The sequence below is a fragment of the Microtus pennsylvanicus genome, chromosome 12 (assembly GCF_037038515.1).
Source record: "Microtus pennsylvanicus isolate mMicPen1 chromosome 12, mMicPen1.hap1, whole genome shotgun sequence".
NCBI lineage: Eukaryota > Metazoa > Chordata > Mammalia > Rodentia > Cricetidae > Microtus > Microtus pennsylvanicus.
In genome coordinates this window covers 62455291-62480634 of record NC_134590.1, presented here as the reverse complement: position 1 = coordinate 62480634, position 25344 = coordinate 62455291, and the positions used below count along the sequence as shown (strand labels likewise).

The window sequence follows — 25344 nt, the reverse complement described above, 5'->3', positions numbered from 1 at the left end:
TGTATATATATATATATAGGCATGTAGTAGACTGGAGAGAGATATGTATAGATGTGTGTGTATTTATATATATATGCATGTATAGAATTGGCTAAGAGCTTGTATTGTTCTTGGAGGGGATTCCAGTTTGATTCCCAGCATCTGTATAGGAGGTTCACAACTCTCTGTCACTCTCAGTGGTTTTCAATGTTAATGCTGAGACCCTTTAATACAGTTCATCTTGTAGTGACCACCAACCATAGAATTATTTTTGTTATTATTTTATATGTATACAGTATATGTCTGCAGACCAGAAGAGGGCACCAAACCTCATTACAGATGGTTGTGAGCCACCATGTGGTTGGTAGGAATTGAACTCAGGACCTTTGGAATAGTAGGCAATGCTCTTAACCGCTGAGCCATCTCTCCAGCTGGAGAGACAGCCGTGGGTGCTGGGAACTAAACTCTTATATTTTTGGTTGTGAGCCTAGCCTTTAACGGCTGAGCCATCTCTCCAGCTGTTTCTGTTTTTGAGAGAGTCTCACTGTGTAGCTCTTGCTGTCTTAGAACTAGCTTTGTAGACCAGGATGGCCTTGAACTCAGGGAACCACCTACTTCTGCCTCCTGAGTGCTGGGATCAAAGGCACGCACCACCACTGCCTGGCTTATGTTTGATTCTTGCCCCCTTCCCCCCAGACAGGGTTTCTCTGTAGCTTTGGAGCCTGTCCTGGAACTAGCTCTTGTAGACCAGGCTGGACTCGAACTCACAGAGATCTACCTGCCTTGCCTCTGAGTGCTGGGATTAAAGGCATGCGCCACCACCGCTCGCCTTTGCGTTTGATTCTTACATGGAACAATCCTTATAGGCTGGAACTCTGTTGCTTTTGGGAAGTTGGATGTAGTCTCTGCCAAGTGGGACTAATATAGATTCAGGAAATACTCAGTTTTAGGCCAAGCTTGGTGGCACACATCTTTAATTTCAACACTTCGGAAGTTGATGCAGGGCAATCTTTTAGTGCAAGGCCAGTCTGCTCTACACAAACGAGACCCAGGACAGCCTTGACCACACTGTGAGACTGTCTCAAATAACAAAACCAAAACCAAAACAAACCCAAATACTCCATTTTAATCAAGCAGTGTAGATTTAAAGAGATAACTCATTAGTTCTTCAGATACAAATGGAAACATTTTTAAGCAGAGACCAGAAAGGGCTATATTTTGTTCTGTATATTCTCAACTTATTTTGAAAATTTGGCTAATTTAGTATATTTACTTTAAGACACAGTCTTTTGTTTTGTTTTGTTTTTGAGACAGGGTTTCTTTATGTAGTCCTAGCTGTCCTGAAACTCTTTTTTTTTTTTTTTTTGGTTTTTCGAGACAGGGTTTCTCTGTGGCTTTGGAGCCTGTCCTGGAACTAGCTCTGTAGACCAGGCTGGTCTCGAACTCACAGAGATCCGCCTGCCTCTGCCTCCCGAGTGCTGGGATTAAAGGCGTGCGCCACCATCGCCCGGCCTATTGGTAGACCAGACCAGGCTGGTCTCACTCAGAAATCCACCTCTAGCTCCCTGCGTACTACAATCAAATACATGCACCCCCACTGCCTGGCTAAGACACAGTCTCTTACATTTTATCTGTGAAATTAGGTTAATGCCACACTGCTGAAACACCTCAATCACAGAATGTACTTTGAGTAGCGGTATAGACAGTAAAACCTGGAACAAGTGGGGATGGCAAGATGGCTCAGCTGCAAAGGTGCTTGCAGGGCATGCATGGTGACCTGAGTTGGATCTCTGGATCACATCAGGGTAGAAGGAAATAGCCGACTGTAAAGTCCTATGACCCTTCCCTACAGTAATTAATAAATTAAATCTTTAAACAAACGAGTGTTGTCATTCTGCAGTTGTCAACACAGGACAGTATATCTTGTTCACTGTGCACCCCCAGTAATGCTTATTATTTTGTTTGTTGTCTAAGTGCTATTTACTGGAACTCAATCTGTAGACCAGGCTGGCCTTGAATTTAGAGATCTGCCTGCCTCTGTCTCCAAGTGCTAGGGTTAAATTTCTCGTGTTTTTTAAATTTCTTTATGCAAATATAATTCAGTTTTTTGCTTACCCCCTACACCATTTTGCATATCTTTTTTTTTTACTTAATAGTATATCCTTATTTTGTGAAAACACCTGTAACTTAAAATGACTTGCTAGCATAAATACTTAAACCTCTGATAGCTCATGTGGTGACATATCAGAGAGCATACTTTGAGAGATTGTTAGTTACTCAAACTTGTGTTTGAGGTTTTAAATGCTTACTGCCCAGATCAAAAGAGGAAACCTGCTCCGTCTTTAGAAGCTTTAGAGCCGACAAAGCAGCACATGGAGCCTTTGCGTGTGCAGAATAGAGACTCAGTCTCACAGTTCTCAGCTTTGTGCTGTTCTCACCCTTCACATCTTCAGGACCAATTGCTTCACCACTAGGAACATTCAGACCATTGATTGTGGGAGAAAATGCTTGTTTGTTGTGGCCAGTATTTTACTTTCTTACCTGTAATCTTGCCAGACTTCATCATAGCCTTCCCCTCAGAAAAATAATTAAAAAGCAAACCAACCAGGCCAACTCTGTTGTCCTTGGTCCACAAATAAATAAATAAATAAATAAATAAAATAAAAAGCAAACCAAATTATTACCTTGCAACCTTCCCTCATGGGATTTCCTTCAGAAAGAGTTTGGGTACAGGGTGCAGTCAGTGACAGAGTATTGCCTGAGTACCCTTTAGGACCTGTGTTTGATTCCCAGCACCAAAGGGGAAAAAAAACTAGAACAGAAGTTGAAGCCTGGTGTGGTAGGGCATGCCTTTGATCCCAGCATTTGGGAGGGAGTGGCAGGCAGATCTCTGTGAGTTTGAGGCCAGTCTGATTTACATAGTTCTAGACCAGCTAGAACTAAATAATAAGACCTTGTCTAAAAATATAAAATTGTGTTACAATAGTTGAACAGTAATCTAGTAAAGAAGCAAAAGTAGAGAAAAAATAGGTAAAGCAGTTGGTTTTATTGCAGAATAAAGTTGAGTTCTGTTATTTTCTTTTTTCTCTGAGTTGGGTGCTGCCCTGTTAGAGCCCTGTGATCCCTGGATCTGAGTGTCTGTAGCTGTGAGCCTGCTGAGGTCAGAGGCCTGTGACCCCTGGATCTCAGTGCCTGTAGCTGTGAGCCTGCTGAAGTCAGAGACCTGTGATCCCTGGATCTGAGTGTCTGTAACTGTGAGCCTGCTGAGGTCAGAGGCCTGTGATCCCTAGATCTGAGTGTCTGTAACTGTGAGCCTGCTGAGGTCAGAGACCTGTGACCCCACAATCATCTTGCTTCAAGTTCTTAAGTGCTGAGATTACAGGTGTGTACCACAATGCTTAGTGATTCTGCTTCTTCTTGACTCAGAATATGAGCCTTGGTATGGTGATGGTGGTGAGGAAGATTATTGGGTACTATGTCCAAAATTATTTTCTTTAGAATATGGATTACTGTCTGCTTGTAGTATTGTTTTTGTTCCTTCCTTCCTTCCTTTTCCTTTCTCCTCTTCCTTTTTTCTCCTTTCCTCCCTTCTTCTTCTTCGTCTTCCTCTTCTTTTTTTTTTTTAAAAATAAAGATTTATATTTATTATATATATAGTGTTCTGCCTGCATGTGGCCCTGCAGGCCAGAAGATGGCACCAGATCTTATTACAGATGGTCGTGAGCCACCATGTGGTTCCTGGGAATTAAACTCATCTGAAAGAGCAGTCAATGCTCTTAACTGCTCTACCATCTCTCTAGCCCCTTCCTCCCTTCTTCTTTTTGTTTTTCTTTTTTCTGTGTTGTCCAAGTTGATCAGGCTGGCCTTGAACTCAGAGGTCTTCCTGTCTCTGCCTCCTGAGTGCTTGGATTAGAGGTGTGTACCACTGCCACCCAACTGGTCTTGAATTTTTGATCCTCTTGCCTCAGTTACCTGTGTGCGGAATTTCTTAAAGCATTTGTTTTAAAACATCTGGATTATATATGAAGATAATGGATATCAACTTAGGTGATTTTTTTTTTTAAAAAAAACAGAGTTCCTCTATGTGCTCCAGTCTGTCCTGTATGTCCTACACTGTATGTAGACCAGGCTGGCCTTGAATTCATAAAGATCTACCTGGCTATGCCTCCCAAGTGCTGGGATTAAAGGTGTGCACCGCTGTACCTACCAGAATATAGTCCATCTCTATCTCTGTCTGTCTGTCTATCTGTGTTTGTTTTGTTTTGTGGCTTTTTGAGACAGGGTTTCTCTGTGTAGCCCTGACCATCCTGGAACTAGCTCTGTAGACCAGGCTGACCTTGAACTCAGAGATCCGCCTGCCTCTGTCTCCTGAGTGCTGGGACTAAAGACGTAAGCTGCTGCTGGCACCACTACCACCAGGCATTTTTTTTAAATGGAAATAAATTTGGTGAAAATAAGTGAAATGGAAGTTTTGACCTCTTTAACCCTTGTTGAAAAGCTGTTTTCTGAGATCTGTCATGTGCCAAGTAGCAAGCTGGTGCTGAACCAGACAACAGCCCTGTTGTGTATACTGGTACTTCCTGAATTTGAATCTGACTGCCTGGGCTTCAGTACAGTAGATTGGTTGAATTAGTAGTTTTCAGTCAGGTTCTGAATTTGTTGATTTTATTTGTTTGTTTGTTTGTTTGTTTATTTATTTATTATTGTGAGGGCTCTAGTGCTTAAAACAGTGTGTGATGGGGCTGGAAAGACAATTCAGCAGTTAAGAGCACTGAATGTCCTTCCAGAGGACCTGGGTTTGATTCCCACACCCACATGGTAGCTCACAGCTATCCAATGGTAGCTCCATTGGATCCAATGCCTTCTTCTGGACTCCAAAGACACAAGGCACATACGTGGTGCATAAACATGCATGCAGACAAAGATTAATATATGCTAAAAGAATTTTTTTTCCCATCTGCAAATAGAGACACCTTATGGGGGGATGCTGGAATTAACTGTGTTGCAGCCATGCAGGGTTCATGACATGCAGTTGTCTGCTGCTGTACGTAGAACTTGTACACAGGTTACTTTTCAGGATCCCTATGTTTCTACCCTTATTTTTTGTGGGGTTTAAGGAAAATGGAGTTTGGAGGGTTTTAAGGATGAGGATCGTGACTTTTTCTTGTACCTACCCTATTTCTAGTTTAGTTTACTCTCATTTGTAAGGGTAGAAGAGGAATCTTTACCTTAGTATGCACGGGCTTTTAGCGTCATCCTGACCTGTGGGCTAAATCCTATGTCAGCTACCAGGATAGTGAGGGGCTGAGGAGTGCTGGCTTCCATAGCTTTTCTGAATGCCAAATTCTCATTTCTCTACTTAACTGCCTTTTCAGTTACAAGCAAGCAGCTGGATTCTTTCCAGTGATACATTGCAGAATTGATTGGTGCTGTAGTTAAGGCAATAGCAATATCATATTTAAAAAATAAAATGTGGAAAATATAAGCTGGGAAGCTGTTAATTCATTTATCATAAGGGAGAAATTCTGCACAGATAATCAGTTCCTGGGATGTATTGCTTTTATTTTAAATTTGTATGTTTGGGATCCTTTTCTTACTCGAGTTTTCTTGAAATAGGATGGTGAGCAGAGTGCATTGTTGCGAGGATAGGGAACTCTGGAGCCAGACCTCCTGAGTTTAGACCCCGCCCGTTTGCTTACTTACCTTGTGCAAGGAAGAATAGTTAATGCACGTAAAAATGAGTCTTAATCAGTGTGCGGTTTATGCTCAGCTGTGTTAATTTTAAAGGATCTTTTGAGAACTTTTTATCAGCAAGAGAACATGGTATAGAAATTATCCAGTCAGATTAATAAAAGACTTTATTGAACTTAGGTCCCTAGCAATGCATATTCAATCAGTCTATGGTGTTTAAGAACCTCTAGTATAAGGTGAGTGGTTTTTTGTTTTTTGAAATGGAGAACTGCATTTCTAGACATGGGATGGAAATTGAGAGATTGTAGCTTATCATTTTATTTAGAGGAGGAGTACCAGTTTGGGCTTGCTTATTCCAGTAGATAATAGGTGATTGGCAGCAACCCTTTCAACAAAGTCCCTCCATGTTTTTGTGTCATGGACTTGCCCATGACTTCTGAGGAGGAGGGGGAAGGAGGGACAGGTGGGGTAGAGAAGGATGGGATGCTCCTTTTTTTTTTTTTTTTTTTTTTTTTTTTGGTTTTTCGAGACAGGATTTCTCTGTAGCTTTGTTTCCTGTCCTGGAACTAGCTCTTGTAGACCAGGCTGGCCTCGAACTCACCGAGATCCGCCTACCTCGGCCTCCTGAGTGCTGGGATTAAAGGCATGTGCCACCACCGCCTGGCTTTGTTTTTATTTCTTGAGAATAAGTCTTACTATATAGCTGAGGCTGTCCTGGAGCTCACTATGTAGACCAGGCTGGCCTCAAATTCACAGAGATCTGCCTGTATCATTGGCATGTACCACTATGCCTGGCAATATAGTAAAGGGTTTTTTTGTTTGTTTGTTTTTTGTAAATTTGTTTTCAAGACAGTGTTTCTTTGCATGGGAACAACCAGAGGGATAGGGATGTGGCGTAGTTGGTTGAATGTTTGCCCAGAATGCCTGAAGCCCTAGGTTCAAACCCCCTGCACCCCACAAACTTAAACTGGGCCTGGTGGCACAGACCTGTAATCTGTAGCACTTGGGAGGTAGTGACAAGAGCATTAGGAATCCACGGTTATAAAGATCTATGTATTTGAGGCTAGGGTTCTATAGACCCTGTCTGATACACACAAATAGGTTTTGGGAAGATGGCTGAATGTTTAAGAACACTTACTGCTCTTAAAGAGGACCTGGGTTTGGTTTTCAACATCTATTTGCTGGCTCACAGCCATCTGTAAACAAATTTCAGGGGTTTTGACTTCCTTTTCTGACCTCCATGTCAGAAAGGCATGGTAGAACAGAGCAACACCAACCAAAGCAAGCTGCTGGGTATGATCCTCATACCTGCAATCTCAGCACTTAAGAGGCAGAGGCAGCCTGGTTGCTTTGAGTTTGAGGTCACCCTAAATTATGGAGTGAGACTTAGTCTTTAAAAAAAAAAAAGGGCCCAAATGACTCAGCAGGTAAAGGTGACTGCCATGAAACACCCAAGATCTGAAATATTGGTGATCTGGAACCTTTCGTACAGAAAACTGGCTTTTAACAATTGTCCTCTTCCATGTATGTTTCATGTGTGACTATATGTAAAAGCACACAAACTCACTCACATGATGGTAACAATAAAGGTCGGTACCAGATTGAAGCAAGTTTGGTGTAATTCAAGGCCAGTCTTTTCATCTAGGCTCGCTCTCTCTCTCTCTCAAAATGTATTTACGTGTGATTATCTGTTTGGGTGCCTGAGAGATCAGAAGAAGGTGTTGGATCACTTGGCACTGGAGTAACAGTGGTTTTGAGCTGCACTGTGTGAATGCTGGGAGCAAATCTTAGCTACTTTGGAAGAGCCACAAGTTCTCTTGACTGAGGTCTGTCCAGCCCCACCCATCTCATCAAGGGCATTGTTACCCGCGTTTCCTGGGCCTTGCCACTGTTGCACTTGTCATCTTTATCATCTATAGTATAGATCAGAGCATTTAAGAACAACAGTTCTGAGCTACATTGCCTTGGCTTGAATTCCAGTCCTCATATTTTTCCAGCTGAATCACTTTTCTTACCTTTTGTTTGTTTTGAATCAGGGTCTGGTGAAGTTGGGACTGGCCTGAAACTCACTAGCCTATGATGACCTTGAATTACTAATTCTCCTGTTTAGGCTTCTGAAGTGCTGAGATTAGCCAGGCCTTGGTGGCATCTTTAATCTTGGCATTTGGGAGGGGGTGGGGGAGGAAATCTCTGTGAGTTTCAGACAAGCCTGATCCACAGAGTGAGTTCCAGGAAGGGCTCCAGAGCTGCACGTAGAAGCCCTGATTCATGAAAAAACAAAACAAACAAACAAACAAAAAAGAGGGAGTGTGGTGCTGATGGGATGACTGGGTGTTTAAGAGCACCTGAATAGGTTCTGAGTTCAATTCCCAGCACCTACATGGTAGCTCACAACCATCTATAACTGTAGTCCCATGGAATCCTATGCCTTCTCCTAGTGTGCAGATCTATAATAGACAAAACACCCATACACATAAAGCACATAAATAAATAAATCTTAAGGGAAAAATAAGGAAGTGTGCTGATACGGGTATGGTGATACACATACAGCTAGGGACATTGATCCTAGCACTCCAGAGGCAAGTCGATCTCTGTGAGTTTGAGGCTAGCTTGGTCTACATATTGAGTTCCAGAGCATCCATGGCTACGTAGAAAGACCCTATCTCAAAAACAAACACAGTCAGGCGGTGGTGGCACACACCTTTAATCCCTGCAGAAGTAGACAGATCTCTGTGAGTTCGAGGTCAGCCTGGTGTTCAAGTGCTAGTTGTAGGACAGGCTCCAAAACTACAGAGAAATCCTTTCTTGAAAAACAAAACAAAAATCCACACACACATAAAAATGGTTTTATATCTATATATGTTTTAATTGATTTTATTGAACTATACATTTTTCTCTAATTTTAAAAAAAGTTTGGTTTAACACTTCCAAAATCTGCCTGTCAGTGTGGGATCAATCTAAGTGTTAATTATGGTCAAGCTCAAATTTCTAAATCCTTTTGGATTTGTCAGAGGACATACATAATAGCTTTGTTATATTGTTTTCCTTTGCCCCAATAAACAGTGGCGAGAACAAAATACATCATTGATTAATGGAGGGAGGTTGGTTGACCAGTCATGTGCTTCTGAGCTATAAAGGAGCCAGCATATCCCCACATAGAAGAATGTATTTCTGAGGTTGACGTACTCATCATGAAATCATAATGACCATTGCTTTGAACACAAAGATATCTTTTATTTTTATTTTATAGGACCCTAGAAAAACTGTGCAATGAATGGTGATACCCGGGCCGCAGTGGTGACCTCACCACCCCCAACCACAGCGCCTCACAAGGAGAGGTACTTTGACAGAGTGGATGAGAACAATCCAGAATATTTGCGGGAGAGGAACATGGCACCAGACCTTCGTCAGGACTTCAATATGATGGAGCAGAAGAAGAGGGTGTCCATGATTCTACAAAGTCCTGTAAGGAAAAAGTTTGCTCAGAACTAACTTGACCCGCCGGGCAGTGGTGGCGCACGCCTTTAATCCCAGCACTCGGGAGGCAGAGGCAGGCGGATCTCTGGGAGTTCGAGGCCAGCCTGGTCTACAAGAACTAACTTGACCAGCTTCCTTCTGATTCCTGGGATCCTATGCCTGCTGTGTGAATGGCATAGTCAGTTCCTCATCACAGAGCACACTGACGCTTCATGCTCATCAATCCTATTGAAAGAACTCTATTTGGTTCATGCCAACAGACAGAATGAAAATGTTTTAGAGTTATTAAGGATAGATGTTTATTTCTGCTTTGGATTGTCTTTACTGTTTCTCCAAAGTGTTTTTATAAATCGGCGACAATGTAAAACCCACTGTTTTCTACAAAATATAGGTCAAGCATCCCTTCCAAAAATTCACAACAAATATTTTAAGCATTACCATAGTGATTAAAACATTTGGATTTGAGAGCATTTTAGTTGTTTGAATTTGACATGATCAACTGATAAAGCCTGTGCAAACACTCTCAAATCTAAATATTTTGAATAAAGGACACTCAGTGTGGCCTTCACTTGTTCTTGGTCGCACCTAGGCTAGAGTTCCTGAATTGTTAACATCAGCACTGTGAGGCAGTCACACCTCTCTCAGTGTCTTCTAGACGTTCTGTAGTTACAGCGGCCCTGTCCTTACACTTCCTCACATTGGTGCTGCTGTGCTTACCTGTGCTGCACATTCTTTTCTCCCCTTTTCTCCCTGCTACTCTGGTTTTACTCCGTCCCTTTAACTTTTGGGAGATGTCATTGTCTTTTTAAAAATGATATCACCGTGCTCAGCTTTTTATTTTATTTTTTTTCTTTTTCTGTTTTTTAAAAGTAGTTCTTTCTGTAGCCCAGACTGGGATTGAGTTTGCTGCCCCCGGTGACCAGTATCCTGTGATGCTCCGTGATGGGCAGCTTCCTTAGTCTCTGTGCATATTCTCCTGCATTATGCTTTGATAACAAAGACAGATCAGTAGCTGTGTTTTGATGATTTATTTTACTGCCTTCGTCTTTGTTTTTCTTCCACCGTTGACTAACATAAGCTATGAGCACTGACTGTTTATCCTGAGATGGTAGATCTGCCTGACACTTCTTGATACCATTCAACTAGCAGTTATGCATTTGCTTGTTGTACACTTCCTCTGAGTGGTATGTATACTGGATTGCACTTTGGCTGTTTCTTTCAAAAAGTTTTCAGATTAAGCAATGAAAAACTATGAATAAATTTAATTTGGAATCACTAAGTACTTGCATTAGATAGATCATCTAGTAAATTCGTGTTATCATCTAAGATATCATTTATAATTATTTGAAAAAAGATTTATTTCTTCATTAGCTTTTTGATAGGTTTTATCAATCTGAGGAAAGTTAAAAATATCTGAGCTAGGTGTGATGGCATTTACATATTGTAGTGATGAGGCGAGCAGGCCTGCTTTTCGTCCCACCTGGCTCCCTCACAGCTAGCTTTACACCCGAAATAACAACACACAAATTGTATTCTTTTAAACACTGCCTGGCCCATTATATCTAACCTCTTCTTGGCTAATTCTCACATCTTGATTAACCCATTTCTAATAATCTGTGTAGCACCACGAGGTGGTGGCTTACCAGGGAAGATTCAGCATGTCTGACCTGGCGGCTGGCTCCATAGCGTCTGACCTCACTTCCTTCTACCCAGCATCCTGTTCTGTTTACTCCGCCTATCTAATTTTCTGTCCTATCAAAGGGCCAAGGCAGTCTCTTTATTAACCAATGAAAATAACACATAGACAGATGACTTTCCTACATCAACATATAATCTCAGCAGTCAGAAAACCAAGGCAGGAGGATCACTGTGAGTTCAAGCCTGGTCTACATAGAGAGCTTCAGGTCCGCTATGGCTAAGCAGCTGCTAGACTCTTTTCCAACAAAACAAAACCATGACACAGAGAAACCTGTCCTATTACAATAACAACCCTATCTTAAAATCATTATTATCAATTTAGTGCATGTTTTGCCTAATTTAGAATTACTTTTAATAAAAGGTAAGTATAGAGTTTCTTTAGATGCTTAGTTGACAAGAGTCTCACTCTGTGCCTCAAGATGGCCTTGAACTTGCCATCTTCTTGCTTCTGTTTCCCAGATGCTGGGATTTTCAGGTTTGTTACCATGCCCAGCTGTCTTTTTCTACTTAAAGAAAATTGTTTTGAGATAGGGTCTCTTGTGCTGAGGTTGTTCTTGAACTTGTTCTGTAGATCTAGAGCGGATCTCTTGCTTCTTCCTCTCCTGAGGACAACAGGCATACACTACCATGTCAGCTCTTTTTCTACTTTAACCAGGCACTTCCCTATTTTGAAGAAAATGCTAGAAAGCACAAAGTAGAATATAATTATAATTATCAATAATCCTGTTACTGAGAATTATAATTATCATTTGATACATTTTTAATCTTTTTCTAGTTTAATTTCCCATTTTGTCTTATAAAAACTGTATTACCTTTTTACTCAAAAATATATCAAGAGAAATTTTATGCTGTTTAATTTTTTAAAAATATTTATTTATTTATTATGTATACAATATTCTGTCTGTATGCCTGAAGGCCAGAAGAGGGCGTCAGACCTCTTTACAGATGGTTGTGAGCCACCATGTGGTTGCTGGGAATTGAACTCAGGACCTTTGGAAGAGCAGGCAATGCTCTTAACCACTGAGCCATCTCTCCAGCCCCTATGCTGTTTAATTTTTAAGATTTTTTCCCATTGAGTACATCTGTAAAATTCCCAGTGTGTCGAGTCAGTTCTTTAATTTCTGAAATGTGGCCTACTTTTTAAAATCTGTGATGCTGAGATTAATTACCTTATGAATAAGTCTTTAAATACATTCCTGGTTATTTTTTTAAAATAGATTTCCATGAATTGAATTTTGTTTTAAGTTTTAAGCTTTTATTTTGTTAAATGACTTACCAAAAAGACTATACCAGGTCATACTCTCAGAAGTGAAATGTGAGTTCCCTGTGTGCTGTTCAAGCACTGGATGAAAACAAACATTAATCTGATAGTTAGTTACAGGTGCATTCCGAGTCCCCAAAAGGTGCTTGACTATTTTAATATGCATTGTAGGCCTTCTGTGAAGAACTGGAATCTATGATCCAAGAGCAGTTTAAGAAGGGGAAGAATCCCACAGGCCTGTTGGCATTGCAGCAGATTGCAGACTTTATGACCGCAAATGTACCAAATGTCTACCCAGCAGCTCCACAAGGAGGAATGGCTGCCTTGAACATGAGTGAGTAGTTCCTGACTTTGTGTGTGATCTGTAACTTTCTCATGTGAGCCACATGAGTATGCAACTGTACATTACATAGTATTGTTATTATTGTTGTGTTTTGTTTTTGTGGGATTGCTGGGATTAAAGGTGTGCATCACCATCACCTGACTGTATTGAGTATTTTGAAATCTCTGTTAATCATAGTAAAAGATTGCAAACTTGAAGGTATCTTGAGTGTAGAGGAGTCATTTTCTGTAAGCCAGTGGGATTCTGTTATTTCTTTCTTTCTTTCTTTTTTTTTTTTTTTTGGAGACAGGGTTTCTCTGTGGCTTTGGAGCCTGTCCTGGAACTAGCTCTGTAGACCAGGCTGGTCTCGAACTCACAGAGATCCGCCTGCCTCTGCCTCCCGAGTGCTGGGATTAAAGGCGTGCGCCACCATCGCCCGGCCGATTCTGTTATTTCTTATTCTTCCATTTACTTTATTTTTAATTAACATTAAATTCTTGTGCATGCCTTTAATTCCAACACTCAGGAGGCAGAGGCAGGTGGATCTTTTTGAGTTCGAGGCCAGCCTGGACTACAAAGTGAGTTCTAGAACAGCCAGGACTGTTTGACAGACAAACCCTGTCTCGAAAAACCAAAAAGAAAGAAAAAAAAAAGAGAGAAAAATTCTCTCAGCATATCATTATCATTTTCAAACTTACCTGGCTGGTAATAAAGTATTTCTTTTATTAATTAATTAATTAATTGAAATTTGTGTGCATTGGTGTTTTGCCATGGATGACTGGTTCCCTGAACTGGAGTTATAGATAGGTGTGAATTGCCATGTAGGTGCTGGGAATTGAACTTGTGTTCTTTGGAAGAGCAGCCAATGCTCTTAACTGCCGAGCCATCTCTCCAGCCCTGAGATTCTGTGTTTCAATTAACTTTAAGCAGTCTATAATTTTTTTATGTGTATCAGTGGTTTTCCTGCTTTCATGACTGTACCTCTAGAGCAACATTTCTTTTTTTAAAAGAAGGGACAGTGGTGGCACAAGCCTTTAATCTCAGTACTTGGGAAGCAGAGGTAGGGAAATCCCTGCGAGTTCAAGGTCATCCTGGTCTACAGAGTGAGTTCTAGGATAGCCAGGGCTGTACAGAGAAACTCTGTCTTGAAAAACAAAACAAAAGAAAAACAAACAAGAAAAACTGTTTCTGGGGACAGGAGAGATGGCTCAGCAGTTAAGAACACTGGCTACTCTTCCAGAGGACTGGGGTTCAATTTCCAGCACTCACATGGCAGCTCACAACTATCTGTAACTCCTGTTCCAGGGGATCTTAAACCCTTATGCAGACATACCTGCAGGCAAAACACCAATGAACATAAAATAAAAATAAATAAATTATATATACATAAAAACGTTCGTTAGAGTTGTTCATGTTTTGTGTGTGTGCATATCCCTCAGAGGCCAGGAGAGGCATTGGAGAAGGGTGTGATTCACCACATGGGTGCTGGAACTTGAGCCCCAGTCCTCAGCCAGAGCAGCCAGTGCTCTTGGACAACATTTCTTATCACCATTGTCACTGTGGCTTAGAAAAAGTGAGAAACAGCATTTCAAAGCAAAGCCATGGTAAACTTGGGTGAATGTAAGTAAGCAAAGATTAGTGTGTCTTGCTCCATGTGGAGCATTACCTTAGCTGTGGACTTTGTAAATGTAACCTTACAAGGTAGAACCCAGGGATAGGGCTGTTGTCAGTACCTTTTTCAGCGGGGCAGGTCACATCCTGCTTCTTCGGTGGACTGTTCTCATTGCCCCGCCTCTACTTCCTGTGTGGTTGACCTGCTCTGTAGGACAGGGGATTCAGTGTCAATCTCTGATGAGTTAGTTGGATGGTCAGCTCTGATTGAGAATACAAGGTACTGGCTTCAATTAGGTCTCCAGACATTTGCTGCTTACTTGTCTGTTGTATTCTTAGAACTTGCCTGGCACCGGATGGTGACTGAGTACAGAAATTGAAGAATCATTTAATGTACTAGCATGAAACCTAGTGGCCACTAGCAAGGCATTCATGTTTCCCATGGACTCCTGATGGGTTAGACGACACTGGTATGGGTTAGATGATAGGAGAGTATATTTCACCCACACATTGTCTCCTCATTATAAATACATTTTAGTAATAACTCACTGAAAACAGGAACAAGGAAAAGAAGAACAGACTTGTCTCCTTCCAAGTTTCTGTTTTTCCCCCTTCCCTTTAGAGCCCATCGTATTGTATTTAGATCTAGTACAGAAATGTAAATCCTTCATTGTTTTTAGTACTATGTAGAATATATTCAAACTCATCATCATGTTTCATGTTAGTGATAGTTTTTATAGATTCCCTTTATTGAGACTGTTTCTTCTGTTTCTAATTTGCTGAGAGGGTTTATCCTGAAGGAAGTTGAGCTTTATGAAATATTTCTCTATCTATTGAAACATTCACATTTGTGTGGTTTTTTTATTTTGATAGTGTGAATTTTGATTTTTTTGTTTTTGGCTTTTGTTTTCTTTTGTTTTTTGAGGCAGGGTTTCTCTGTGTAGCCCTGATTGTCCTGGAACTCACTCTGTAGGCCAGGCTGGCTTCAGACTCACAGATAAGCCTGTCTTTGCCTCCCAAGTGCTGGAATTAAAGGTGTGGGCCACCACTGCCTGGCTTTTGTTATTTAAAGAGCCAACTTTTGATGGATGAATCAGGATTTTAATTTTTTCTTTATTTTTGCCATATATGTTTATTATTGCAAATTTCCTTTTTATATACAAATTTTGTTTTGTTTTGTTTTTTTTAGTGATTTTTATTGAGCTCTGTATTTTTCTCTGCTCGCCTCCCTGCCTTTCCCTTCCCCCCTTCAGCCCTCCCCCAAGGTCCCTATGCTCCCAATTTACTCAGGAGATCTTGTCATTTTCTACTTTCTACTTCCCATATAGATTAGATCTATGTAAGTCTCTCTTAGTGTCTGCATTGTTGTCTAAGTTCTCTGGGATTGTGGTTTGTAGGCTGGTTTTCTTTGCCTTATGTTTAAAAACCGCCTATGAGTGAGTACATGTGATAATTGTCTTCCTGTGTCTGATTACCTCAACTCAAAATAATGTTTTCTAGCTTTATCCATTTTCCTGCAAAATTCAAGATGTCATTATTTTTTTCTCTTGTGTAGTACTCCATTGTGTAAATATACCACATTTTCCTTATTCATTCTTCAGTCGAGGGACATTTAGGTTGTTTCTAGGTTCTGGCTATGACAAACAAAGCTGCTATAAACATAGTTGAGCACATGTCCTTGTAGTATGATTGAGCAGCCTTTGGATATATACCCAAAAGTGGTATTACTGAGTCTTGAGGAAGGTTGTTTCCTAATTTTCTGAGAAATCTCCACACTGACATCCAAAGGGGTTGTACCAGCTTACATTCCCGCCAGCAATGCAGAAGTTTTCCCTTTTCCCAGCAACCTCTCCAGCATAAGTAGTCATCAGTGTTTTTGATCTTGGCCATTCTTACAGGTGTAAGATGGAATCTCAGAGTTGTTTTGATTTGCGTTTCTCTGATGACTAAGGATGTTGAACATTTCCTTAAGTGCCTTTCAGCCATTTTAGATTCCTCTGTTGAGAGTTCTCTGTTTAGGTCTGTACTCCAGTTTTTTTTATTGGATTATGTGATCTTTTGGTGTCCAATTTCTTGAGTTCTTTGTATATTTTGGAGATCAGACCTCTGTCTGACGTGGGGTTAGTGAAGATCTTTTCCCATTCTGTAGGCTGCTGTTTTGTCTTGTTGACTGTCTTCTTTGCTTTACAGAAGCTTTTCAGTTTCAGGAGATCGAATTTATTAATTGTTTCTCTCAGTGTCTGTGCTGCTGGGGTTATATTTAGGAAGTGGTTCCCTGTGACAGTGCGTTAAAGAGTACTTCCTACTTTCTCTTCTATAGGATTCAGTGTGTCTGGCTTTATGTTGAGATCTTTGATCCATTTGAACTTGAGTTTTGTGCATGGTGATAGATATGGGTCTATTTTCATTCTTCTGCATGTTGATATCCAGTTATACCAGCACCACTTGTTAAATATGCTTTCTTTTTTCCATTTGATATTTTTTGTTTCTTTATCAAAGATCAGGTGTTTGAAGATGTGTGGATTGATATCTGGATCTTCTGTTCGGTTCCATTGGTCCTCCTGTCTGTTCTTATGCCAATACCAGGCTGTTTTCAGTATTGTAGCTCTGTAGTAGAGTTTGAAGTCAGGGATTGTGATGCCTCCAGAAGTTCTTTTATTGTACAGGATTGTTTGGTTATCCTGGGTTTTTTGCTTTTCCATATAAAGTTGAGTAGCATTCTTTCGAGGTCTTTGATGAATTTTGCTGGGATTTTGATGGGCATTGTGTTGAATCTTTATGTTTTGTTTTTTGAGACAGGTTTTTACTGTGTAGTCCCAGCTGTCCTAGAACTTCCTCAGTAGACCAGGCTGGCCTTGAACTCACAGAGATCCTTCTGCCTCTGCCTACTGAGTAATGGGATTAAAGGTGTGGGTCACCGCTGCCCTACATTATATAAAGTTTTTTAGTCTTTACCTTTAAATTATAGTTTTTGCATGATTAGAAAAGAGATTGTACCAAACAATCTTGAAAGAAGAATCATCCATTCTATGCCTTTTCTTTTATCTGCTCACTCAGGAATATAATGCTGCAAGCTATGATTGTTGCTTGCTGCCTCATATTATTTTTATCCATGTGTTCACCATAATCCACTTTCCCTTCCACAGTTATCCGAGCCCCTTTCACATACTGACACACCACGTTTCTGAGGTCTGTGCTATGTTGACAGACGTCACCCATTTGGTCCTCTTCACTGTCCCCTGATCTCCATACCTCATTTTTTTTTTTTTTGCTGGAGAAAATATCATTACAGGGTTTTTTTTTTCCTGCTTGTTTCATGAATTGGTCCTGGCATCTCATGACAGGGTCCTGGTCTACTTGCCGAAGTAAATGAACATGATTCAGAGATCTTCCTTCCTTCCTTCCTTCCTTCCTTCCTTCCTTCCTTCCTTCCTTCCTTCCTTCCTTCCTTCCTTCCTCCCTTCCTCCCTTCCTCCCTTCCTCCCTTCCTCCCTTCCTCCCTTCCTCTTTTTTTTTTAAAATTTATTTATTTATTATGTATACAGTATTCTTCCTGCGTGTATGCCTGCAGGCCAGAAGAGGGCACCAGAGCTCATTGCAGATCGTTGTGAGCCACCATGTGGTTGCTGCAGCAGTGCTCTTAACCACAAAGCCATCTCTCCAGCCCCAGAGATCTTTCAAGAACCAAACTGCTGGCTCTTTCAGATTCATGTATTACAAACTGATGAAATACCCATAAGCCAAATCTTTGAAATATGGCTTTGGTTTTCCTTACAGACTTCTTGTAGCACCCGACAGCCAGTCCCCACCCCAACCCACCCCCCACCCAGGCTGTAAATTTCCTTTCAATCTATTCTTTACTGCTTCTCCCAAATTTGACTCCCTTTTTGTTACCTATTTTTGAACTATGTATTAATGCCAGAGAGAACATTCTTTTTTTTGTCATTGAAGTTTTTGAAATTTTATGGTCTAATATGGACAATAAATAGTACTATGATAATTGATTTGCATTTGACAAATGGAAACAATAAAATACCAATAAAGTTTTTAAAACAAACAGAAGTTTGACTTCTGTCTTTCCTTATCCTAGGTCTTGGTATGGTCACCCCTGTGAATGACCTCAGAGGCTCTGACTCCATTGCGTATGACAAAGGGGAGAAGCTGCTGCGCTGTAAACTGGCAGCGTTTTACAGACTGGCAGACCTCTTCGGGTGGTCTCAGCTGATCTACAACCACATCACAGTGAGTACTCCAGACCCGTGCCCGAGTGGGTGAGTGCTCATTAGCCGTCCAGCACCATCCTTTCTCGCACTGCATAAATGAGTCTCTTTGGAGTCCTTACAGGACACAAGAATTGGCAAGTGTGGGTTCAGAGTTGTGAGAGTAGTTCTTTAAAACATCTTTCTTGCATGCCAACCTAATAAATGTTTATCAAATTAGAAGCAGTTTCTAAAATTCATTTATGACTTACAAATCTAACAGTATTTTCTTTCTGACTCTGGTCGAAGCTTCTCTGTTATGCTTGTGTTTTCAGCTTCTCTAGTTTTCTGCCTTTTCCCAACATTTTCAGGGCCTCTCTGTTCCGCAGTGTAGATTTGTAACAAATGTTACTGGCTGTCTGTTCTCTCTGTACTAACCATTGTTCCAATTCAGGTTGTATGGGGGACTGTATGAGTCCTGCCCTTGTGCATGGTTCCTTCTGTTTTCTAACCAATCAGCCCATCCTTTACTCTGTTTTTATTCAGCTTGTTTTCATGGCCCATCATCTCAGTAATGCTCTTTGCTAGTTTTATGGTGCCTGAATTCAATCCCCGGGACACACATGGTGGAAAGAGAAGAAGAAGGACAGACTCCGTGGAGTTGTTCTCTAGCCTTCCCACAGGAGCTGGCACGTGCTCCTTCTTCCGTCAGTAAATAAATAAATGTAAAAAAATGAATTCAAGATTGTTCTTGACTGTGTTTCAAAGCTAGTTTGAGCTAGCTCGAGCTTCACGTGTTCCTGTCTCAATAAACAATACGTAAATCCAGAGAACAACACCCTGCTGCCCTTCTTTGAGTTCTCTGAGTAACCGCCTTTGCTGTGTCACAGAAAATAGCAGCACTCTTTCTGTCTCTGGCCACACTGTGCCTGGCTGTGAGTCACTTTGCCTCCTTCCTCCTAAACGCCCAAGGGACCACAGCTTGCTTTCCTTTTCCTCATTCTTACCTAGTTTTTCTGGCTTGTTTCAATTTCTTGTTCTTGTTGTTGTTTTCCATTTAGTTTCTTTCACTGGATTTAAAAAACCTTACTTTTTGTAAACTCTACTTTTTCTCTGTGTAGCTCTGGCTGTCCTGGAATTCGCTCTGTAGACCAGACTGTCCTCAAATTCAGAGATCTACCTGCTTCTGCCTTCTGAGTGCTGGAATTAAAGGTGTGCACCACCACTGCCTGACTAAAACTTTACTATTTTTAAAAGTTTGTGAGGGCTGGAGAGATGACTCAGTGGTTAAGAACACCGACTGCTCTTCCAGAGGACCCAGGTTCAATTCCCAGTACCCAGATGGCCTCTCACAACTGTTTGTAATGCCAAGATCTGACACCTTCACACAGACATGCAGGCAAAACACCAGTGCACATTAAATAAAGTTAAAAAAAGAAAAACTTTCTTTTAAAAAAATGTTTATTCATGTGTGTGTGTATGTGTGTGTTCCTGCCTGCCTATATATGTGTCTGTGCGGATGCTCAAAGAGGCCAGAGAGATGTATATGGTCCCTTAAAACTAGGATTGCAGGTGGTTGTAAGCCGCCATGTGGGTGCACATACTGAACTTGGATCCCTTCGAAGAGCAGAGAGCACTCTTTTTTTTTTTTTTTTTTTTTTTTTTTTTTTTTTTTTTTTAGTTTTTCGAGACAGGGTTTCTCTGTGGCTTTGGAGCCTGTCCTGGAACTATCTCTGTAGACCAGGCTGGTCTCGAACTCACAGAGATCCGCCTGCCTCTGCCTCCCGAGTGCTGGGATTAAAGGCGTGCGCCACCACCGCCCGGCTGCAGAGAGCACTCTTAACCAATGAGCCATCTCTCCAGCCCCCCACATTTACTAGTTTTTGAGGCTGGTCTTTTTTTTTTTAAGTTTTATTTATTCATTTATTCAGTTATGTACTTATTTATTATGTGTACAATATCTTCCTGCATGTCAGAAGAGGGCGCCATATCTCATCATAAATGGTTATGAGCCACCATGTGGTTGCTGGGAATTGCCAGATCCTCTGGAAGAGCAGTCAGTGCTCTTAACCTCTGAGCCATCTCTCCAGCCCATAGTTTTTGAGGCTGGTCTTCACTCAGTATGTGACCCAGGCAGACCCCCAACTTGCAATATTGAATTTTTAAAATTATTATTACAATGCCTGCTTATTATAACAAGTATGCCTTATGTATTTGTTACAGATGTCTAAAGAAAAACTCATACTCCTGCCAAACTCTTATTTGTCTTGAGGTAGCCAGTGCTGTCTACTCAAGCAGCTGTGTAGATTGCTTGAGCCTTTTCTCCATATATACCTATGGCTGTTTTCCACATGTGAACTCATGACTAGTGCTTGCTCCAGTTTAGCTGCTTTCTGGACTCAAAGGGATGTGAAACCTCTTGAAGCTGAGGTCTGGCGCCTTCCTTATTAGCAGTGTGTTATGCTACTCTCTCTTTGCATTGATCTGTACTGCAGATGCCGAGTTGCCTTCTTCCTGTCTGCTTGCTGCATTGCTGTTAAAATGAACTTTTCAAAATGCAGGCTGTGTCCTTGTTACCATGTGCTGCACCCTTGTGTGGGGTAGAGTGTTATCCTTCCCTCTTCCCATGAAGCAGTGACTCTTCTCAATCTGTCCAGTCCACTGGAGCATCAGCTGTATAAGCAGAGCTGCTGTGTAGCCTGGCTGTGGGCCTGGCACAGTGGAGGTGTGCCCTCAAACATTAAGTGGTGACCAGCTCTGGCTGAACTAAAATTACTTGAGGAAAATTGTGAAAAAGAATTCACCAGAAACTTGATAGCTGAACAGTAGGCCCAGTTAGCTTAGTTCATGTGCCAGTGCACATCCTGGCATGCTGGAAAGTTGCTGGCCCTTCCGGATAATTACACTGGACAGAAAACTCAGATGGAGGTTAATGGTAATTGGTTCCATGCAAATGTTACAGCTGTAATAGGAATAGAAAATTTAGTCCCTGGTTTTAACAGTAGCTTCATTATTTGTGTGTTTTTAAGATGCTTTGTATAACTCACCCTGTTTGAATGCTATTTTAGTGATTTGGACTCAGATTATAGGTGTTCCCCTCTCCCCTGTAATTTGTTTGATGTTGACAGAATTAAAATGCCAGTTAGATGTTTACTGTTCTGTCTTTAACTATCTTTAAGTGTTCTGTTTAGTTATTAATATAGAGTTAAAAAATAATCCATTACCAAAAAGATTTTCTATATGTTATGAACTAGAACCAGAGTCTTTGAAGAAGAACCACACTGTTGCAGGAGGTCCTCCCGCTTCTCCAACCTATAGCTGCTGAGATACCAGCCCATTGGGGCGTGGTCTCTCTCTCCCTTTAAAAAAGCGGCCACTTCCCTCTCTTCTCTCTCTTCACTTCCTGCTCTGCCGGCGACTAGACTCCCTTTCTGGTTGCGTAGAGGGCTGTTGACTGGGACAGTGATCTGTAAGTTTTTTCCCCTTTAAATAAATACCACCCTATTAATCATAATCCCAAACTGGTGTGGCATTGTTTGTGACTTATGCCTTCATTTTGGCGCCCCACGTTGGGCGCCATCTGTAGTAATATGAGCGGCGGGCTGCGTCCCCGGCACCCGAGCTGCCTGCTCGGTTAGCTTTTGCCCCGAAATAATTACACGGACACTGTATTCTTTTAATCACTGCTTGGCCCTTTAGCTCTAGCCCTTACTGGCTAAAGCATGGCGTTTCTCTGAGGCGTCTGCTCCGGAGAGGAGAGCTGTGGAGTCTGAGCTCACTTCCTCTTCCTCCCAGCATTCTGTTCTGTTTACTCCTCCCACCTATCTTCTAACCAATGAGGGCCAAGCAGTTTCTTTTTATTTAACCAATGACCTTCTTCCATCACCCCCCACACACACACACCCGGCTTGGCTTTTTAAATTTTAGAGTGTTTATGACATCCATTTGTTTTGCCATTAGACACCATAACAGCATCTAGATATTCTTATGTAGATACTTAGCAGGAAAGAGATAGTAACAGTATCAGTGCAAAAGTAAGTGCTAAGAGGTCATTCTGTTTTTTCTTTGTAAGAGTGTCAGGGATTTTCTGTTAAGGGGATTTGAAAGTGCTGACAGGTGCTGGCAGCTTGGAGAGGATCTGACTTAGATCTTTAACATTGTGTCAGATTTAGAGACGCCTTAGAGATGGGGAAGGACAAGCCAGGGTGGCCCAGCTGGGATTTTGGGCTGAGGCCCTTCTTGGGGACAACCCTTTTCTGGGCCTTTCTGTTTTGCATTAGTTAAGTCTTAGCACTGGTAAAGCCTCATAGCTGGTTGCTTCAACTCTAGTCTGGAGTTCACCCTCGGGCCAGTGCACAGGGTATGGGGGATATGAGTGCTGAGGTGTGTTTGGTATTTAAGAATGGCCGAGGGTCTGAGGCTGTCTACTCTCATTTACAGAGGAGAGGTGGTAGCCAAGGGTACAGACACAGAGATGACTGTTGAAGAAGCCTACTTTGAAATGCTCTTTTTTTCATTGGATGTCTGAATTTTGTGTGAAATCCCTTTTGCTTTAGACTAAAAAATTTATATGTAAGTGTTTGATATTAAAACATGTAAATCTGTTAAGCCTACAATTGGTTTTATATATTACTGTTGTTGTTTGCTAAAGGGTCTCACTGTATAGCTCTGGCTAACTTGGAACTTGCTGTATAGACCAGGCTGGTCTCAGGGGAAATAAAAGGAGAAATAACTATAAAATAAACACAAAACAAGAAAATAACTTTATAGAAAAAGTAAAATACTTTATCATAAGAAAAATTGTCCAACTCATGAGTAATCAGGAAATTCTTTTTTTTAATTAATTTATTTATTATGTATACAATATTCTGTCTGTGTGTGCCTGCAGGCCAGAAGAGGGCACCAGACCTCATTACAGATGGTTGTGAGCCACCATGTGGTTGCTGGGAATTGAACTCAGGACCTTTGGAAGAGCAGGCAATGCGCAGGCAATGCTCTTAACCTCTGAGCCATCTCTCCAGCCCAGGAAATTCTTTTTCCCTTCTCTCCCTTTCCTCTATAATACTATGCTTAAGCTTAGCTAGTATTACGGAGTTTGTTAACCAGTAGCAGGTGTATAACGTGCTTCTGTTTAGTCTGTAAAAACTTTTTGAGACAAAGTCTTACCTAGGGGCTCTTGAGAACTCAAGGTCATTCTAATTTAGCTTCCTTCCCAAGAGCTGGAATCACAGGCATGCTTTGCCTTGCAGCCTTGTACTTAAGTCTATCCCCAAATTATTGCTTATGAAAATGAGATATCTTTTATTGTGGGATCAGCTCTTCCTTTTCTCATTGCTATATTTCTGGTATATGCTGGAGATATATATATATATATTTTATGCTGAATGAATTGTTGTAGAGATAGACACACACAGAAAAACCAAAGGATTGTGTTCTTTTGTGCTCATCTTTCCATCATCTTATAGGTTTGTTTGTTATCAAAATCTAATTTGGAACTTTTACTTATTATTTATTTTAAGTGTATGTGTGTTTGCTTGTCTGTGTTAACACTGTGTGTGTGCAGCTGTCTGTAGCAGGCTTTTTCTTTTGGGCCACCAATCAGCTCCTAAATCATGACACAGAGACTTTTTTCTAGTTATGAATGCTCAGCCTTATCTTAATGCTTGTCCTACTAGCTCTTAGAATTTAACCTGTTTCTCTTGATCTACGTTTGCTTTGGGACTTTTCCCCTTTCTTTCCTTCTGTACATCTTACTTTCACTGCTTCTTGTGTCTGTCTGGCAGCTGCCTAACTTCTAGGACTGGGTGTGTCCCAGTCTTTTCCCCTTGTTCTCTCTGGAATTTAGAGTTCTCCTCCTGTTTATTCTGTCAACCAGCCACACCTATCCCTCTCCTGTTGACTGGTCAGCTTTTTATTAGACCAATCAGGTGCCTTAGTCAAGCCAGTTGAAACAGATGTAACGTATCTTTATGTAATTAAAAAAATGCAGCGAAACAAATGTAACTCATCCTAATATTGTTAAACAAATGCAGCATAGACAAATATACCACACCTTTACACAGTTAAAGTAGTCTTCCTCAGCATAAACACCTGTAACATATCTTTACCTAGTTAAACATTCCACAACAGATATCTACAGAGACCAGAAATGGGGTTGGATCCCCTGGTATTGGAGTTAATAGGTTGTTTGAACTGTCTGATATGCATTCTGAGAACCAGACCTGGGTCCTCTGCAAGAGCAGCAAGTGCTCTTAATTGTTTAACCATTTTTCCTAGCTCCTTGAAAAACTTTATAAAGGGTTTTGTTTTTTATTACTCTACTTCTGAGGATTGGCACCATTTTGCCATGAGACCGATGGCCACAGAATAACTTTACAATGACTAATTGGTATATCAGAGGGTGAGTGCTGGGTTGTTTGACTTGTTTCCTTTACAGTCAGTTTTCATTGACATGACCAGTATGTATTTGACAATTTAATTGCTGTACAGTATAGTAAGTGTTCACTTATTAGCTTTGTGATAGACTGTATGCTTTAGTTCTTCCGTAATCATTCACCTGTGACTCTGTGTTCCGTAAGTGACACAGTTAATTATAGCTGGACTTCTGTGCTAACTCAGGTATTTTCCCATAGACCAGAGTGAACTCCGAGCAGGAACACTTCCTCATCGTCCCCTTTGGACTTCTCTACAGTGAAGTGACTGCATCCAGCTTGGTGAGAATGCCCTTCTCTTTGGCATTGTGTTATAAAGATTGTATTAGATCTTGTAAGTGCTCTCATGTCTAGTTGCAGCGTCTAATTGAGTATACAAAACTCAATTAGGAGAGGAACCTTTGAAAGAAGTTATAGACACTTTGAACTTGGATTTCAGTGTTTTCTAGTAAAGGTACCTTGAAGTCATCTTGAATGTTAAATAAAGGTTTGCCTCTTTGTTTGCAGGTTAAAGTCAATCTACAAGGAGATATAGTAGATCGTGGAAGTACTAACCTGGGAGTAAATCAGGCTGGCTTCACATTACATTCTGCAATTTATGCTGCACGACCAGATGCTAAGTGTATTGTGCACATTCACACACCAGCAGGGGCAGCGGTAAGTGTGCCATGCTTG

General features: G+C 41.1%; 1 protein-coding gene across 16 annotated transcripts in view; it reads left to right on the top strand.

Annotated features, from left to right (window-relative positions):
• The window catches only part of Add1 (adducin 1), a 65414-nt gene that overhangs the window by 16520 nt on the left and 23550 nt on the right, over window positions 1-25344 (top strand). For all 16 annotated transcript variants that reach the window (XM_075943854.1, XM_075943866.1, XM_075943853.1 and 13 more), the window contains exons 2-6: window positions 8921-9135; window positions 12278-12440; window positions 18130-18281; window positions 24871-24951; window positions 25177-25326. In XM_075943854.1, the coding sequence (XP_075799969.1) occupies window positions 8941-9135; window positions 12278-12440; window positions 18130-18281; window positions 24871-24951; window positions 25177-25326 (741 nt within the window). In that variant the 5' untranslated portion in view covers window positions 8921-8940. The remainder of the gene's footprint in view (window positions 1-8920; window positions 9136-12277; window positions 12441-18129; window positions 18282-24870; window positions 24952-25176; window positions 25327-25344) is intronic.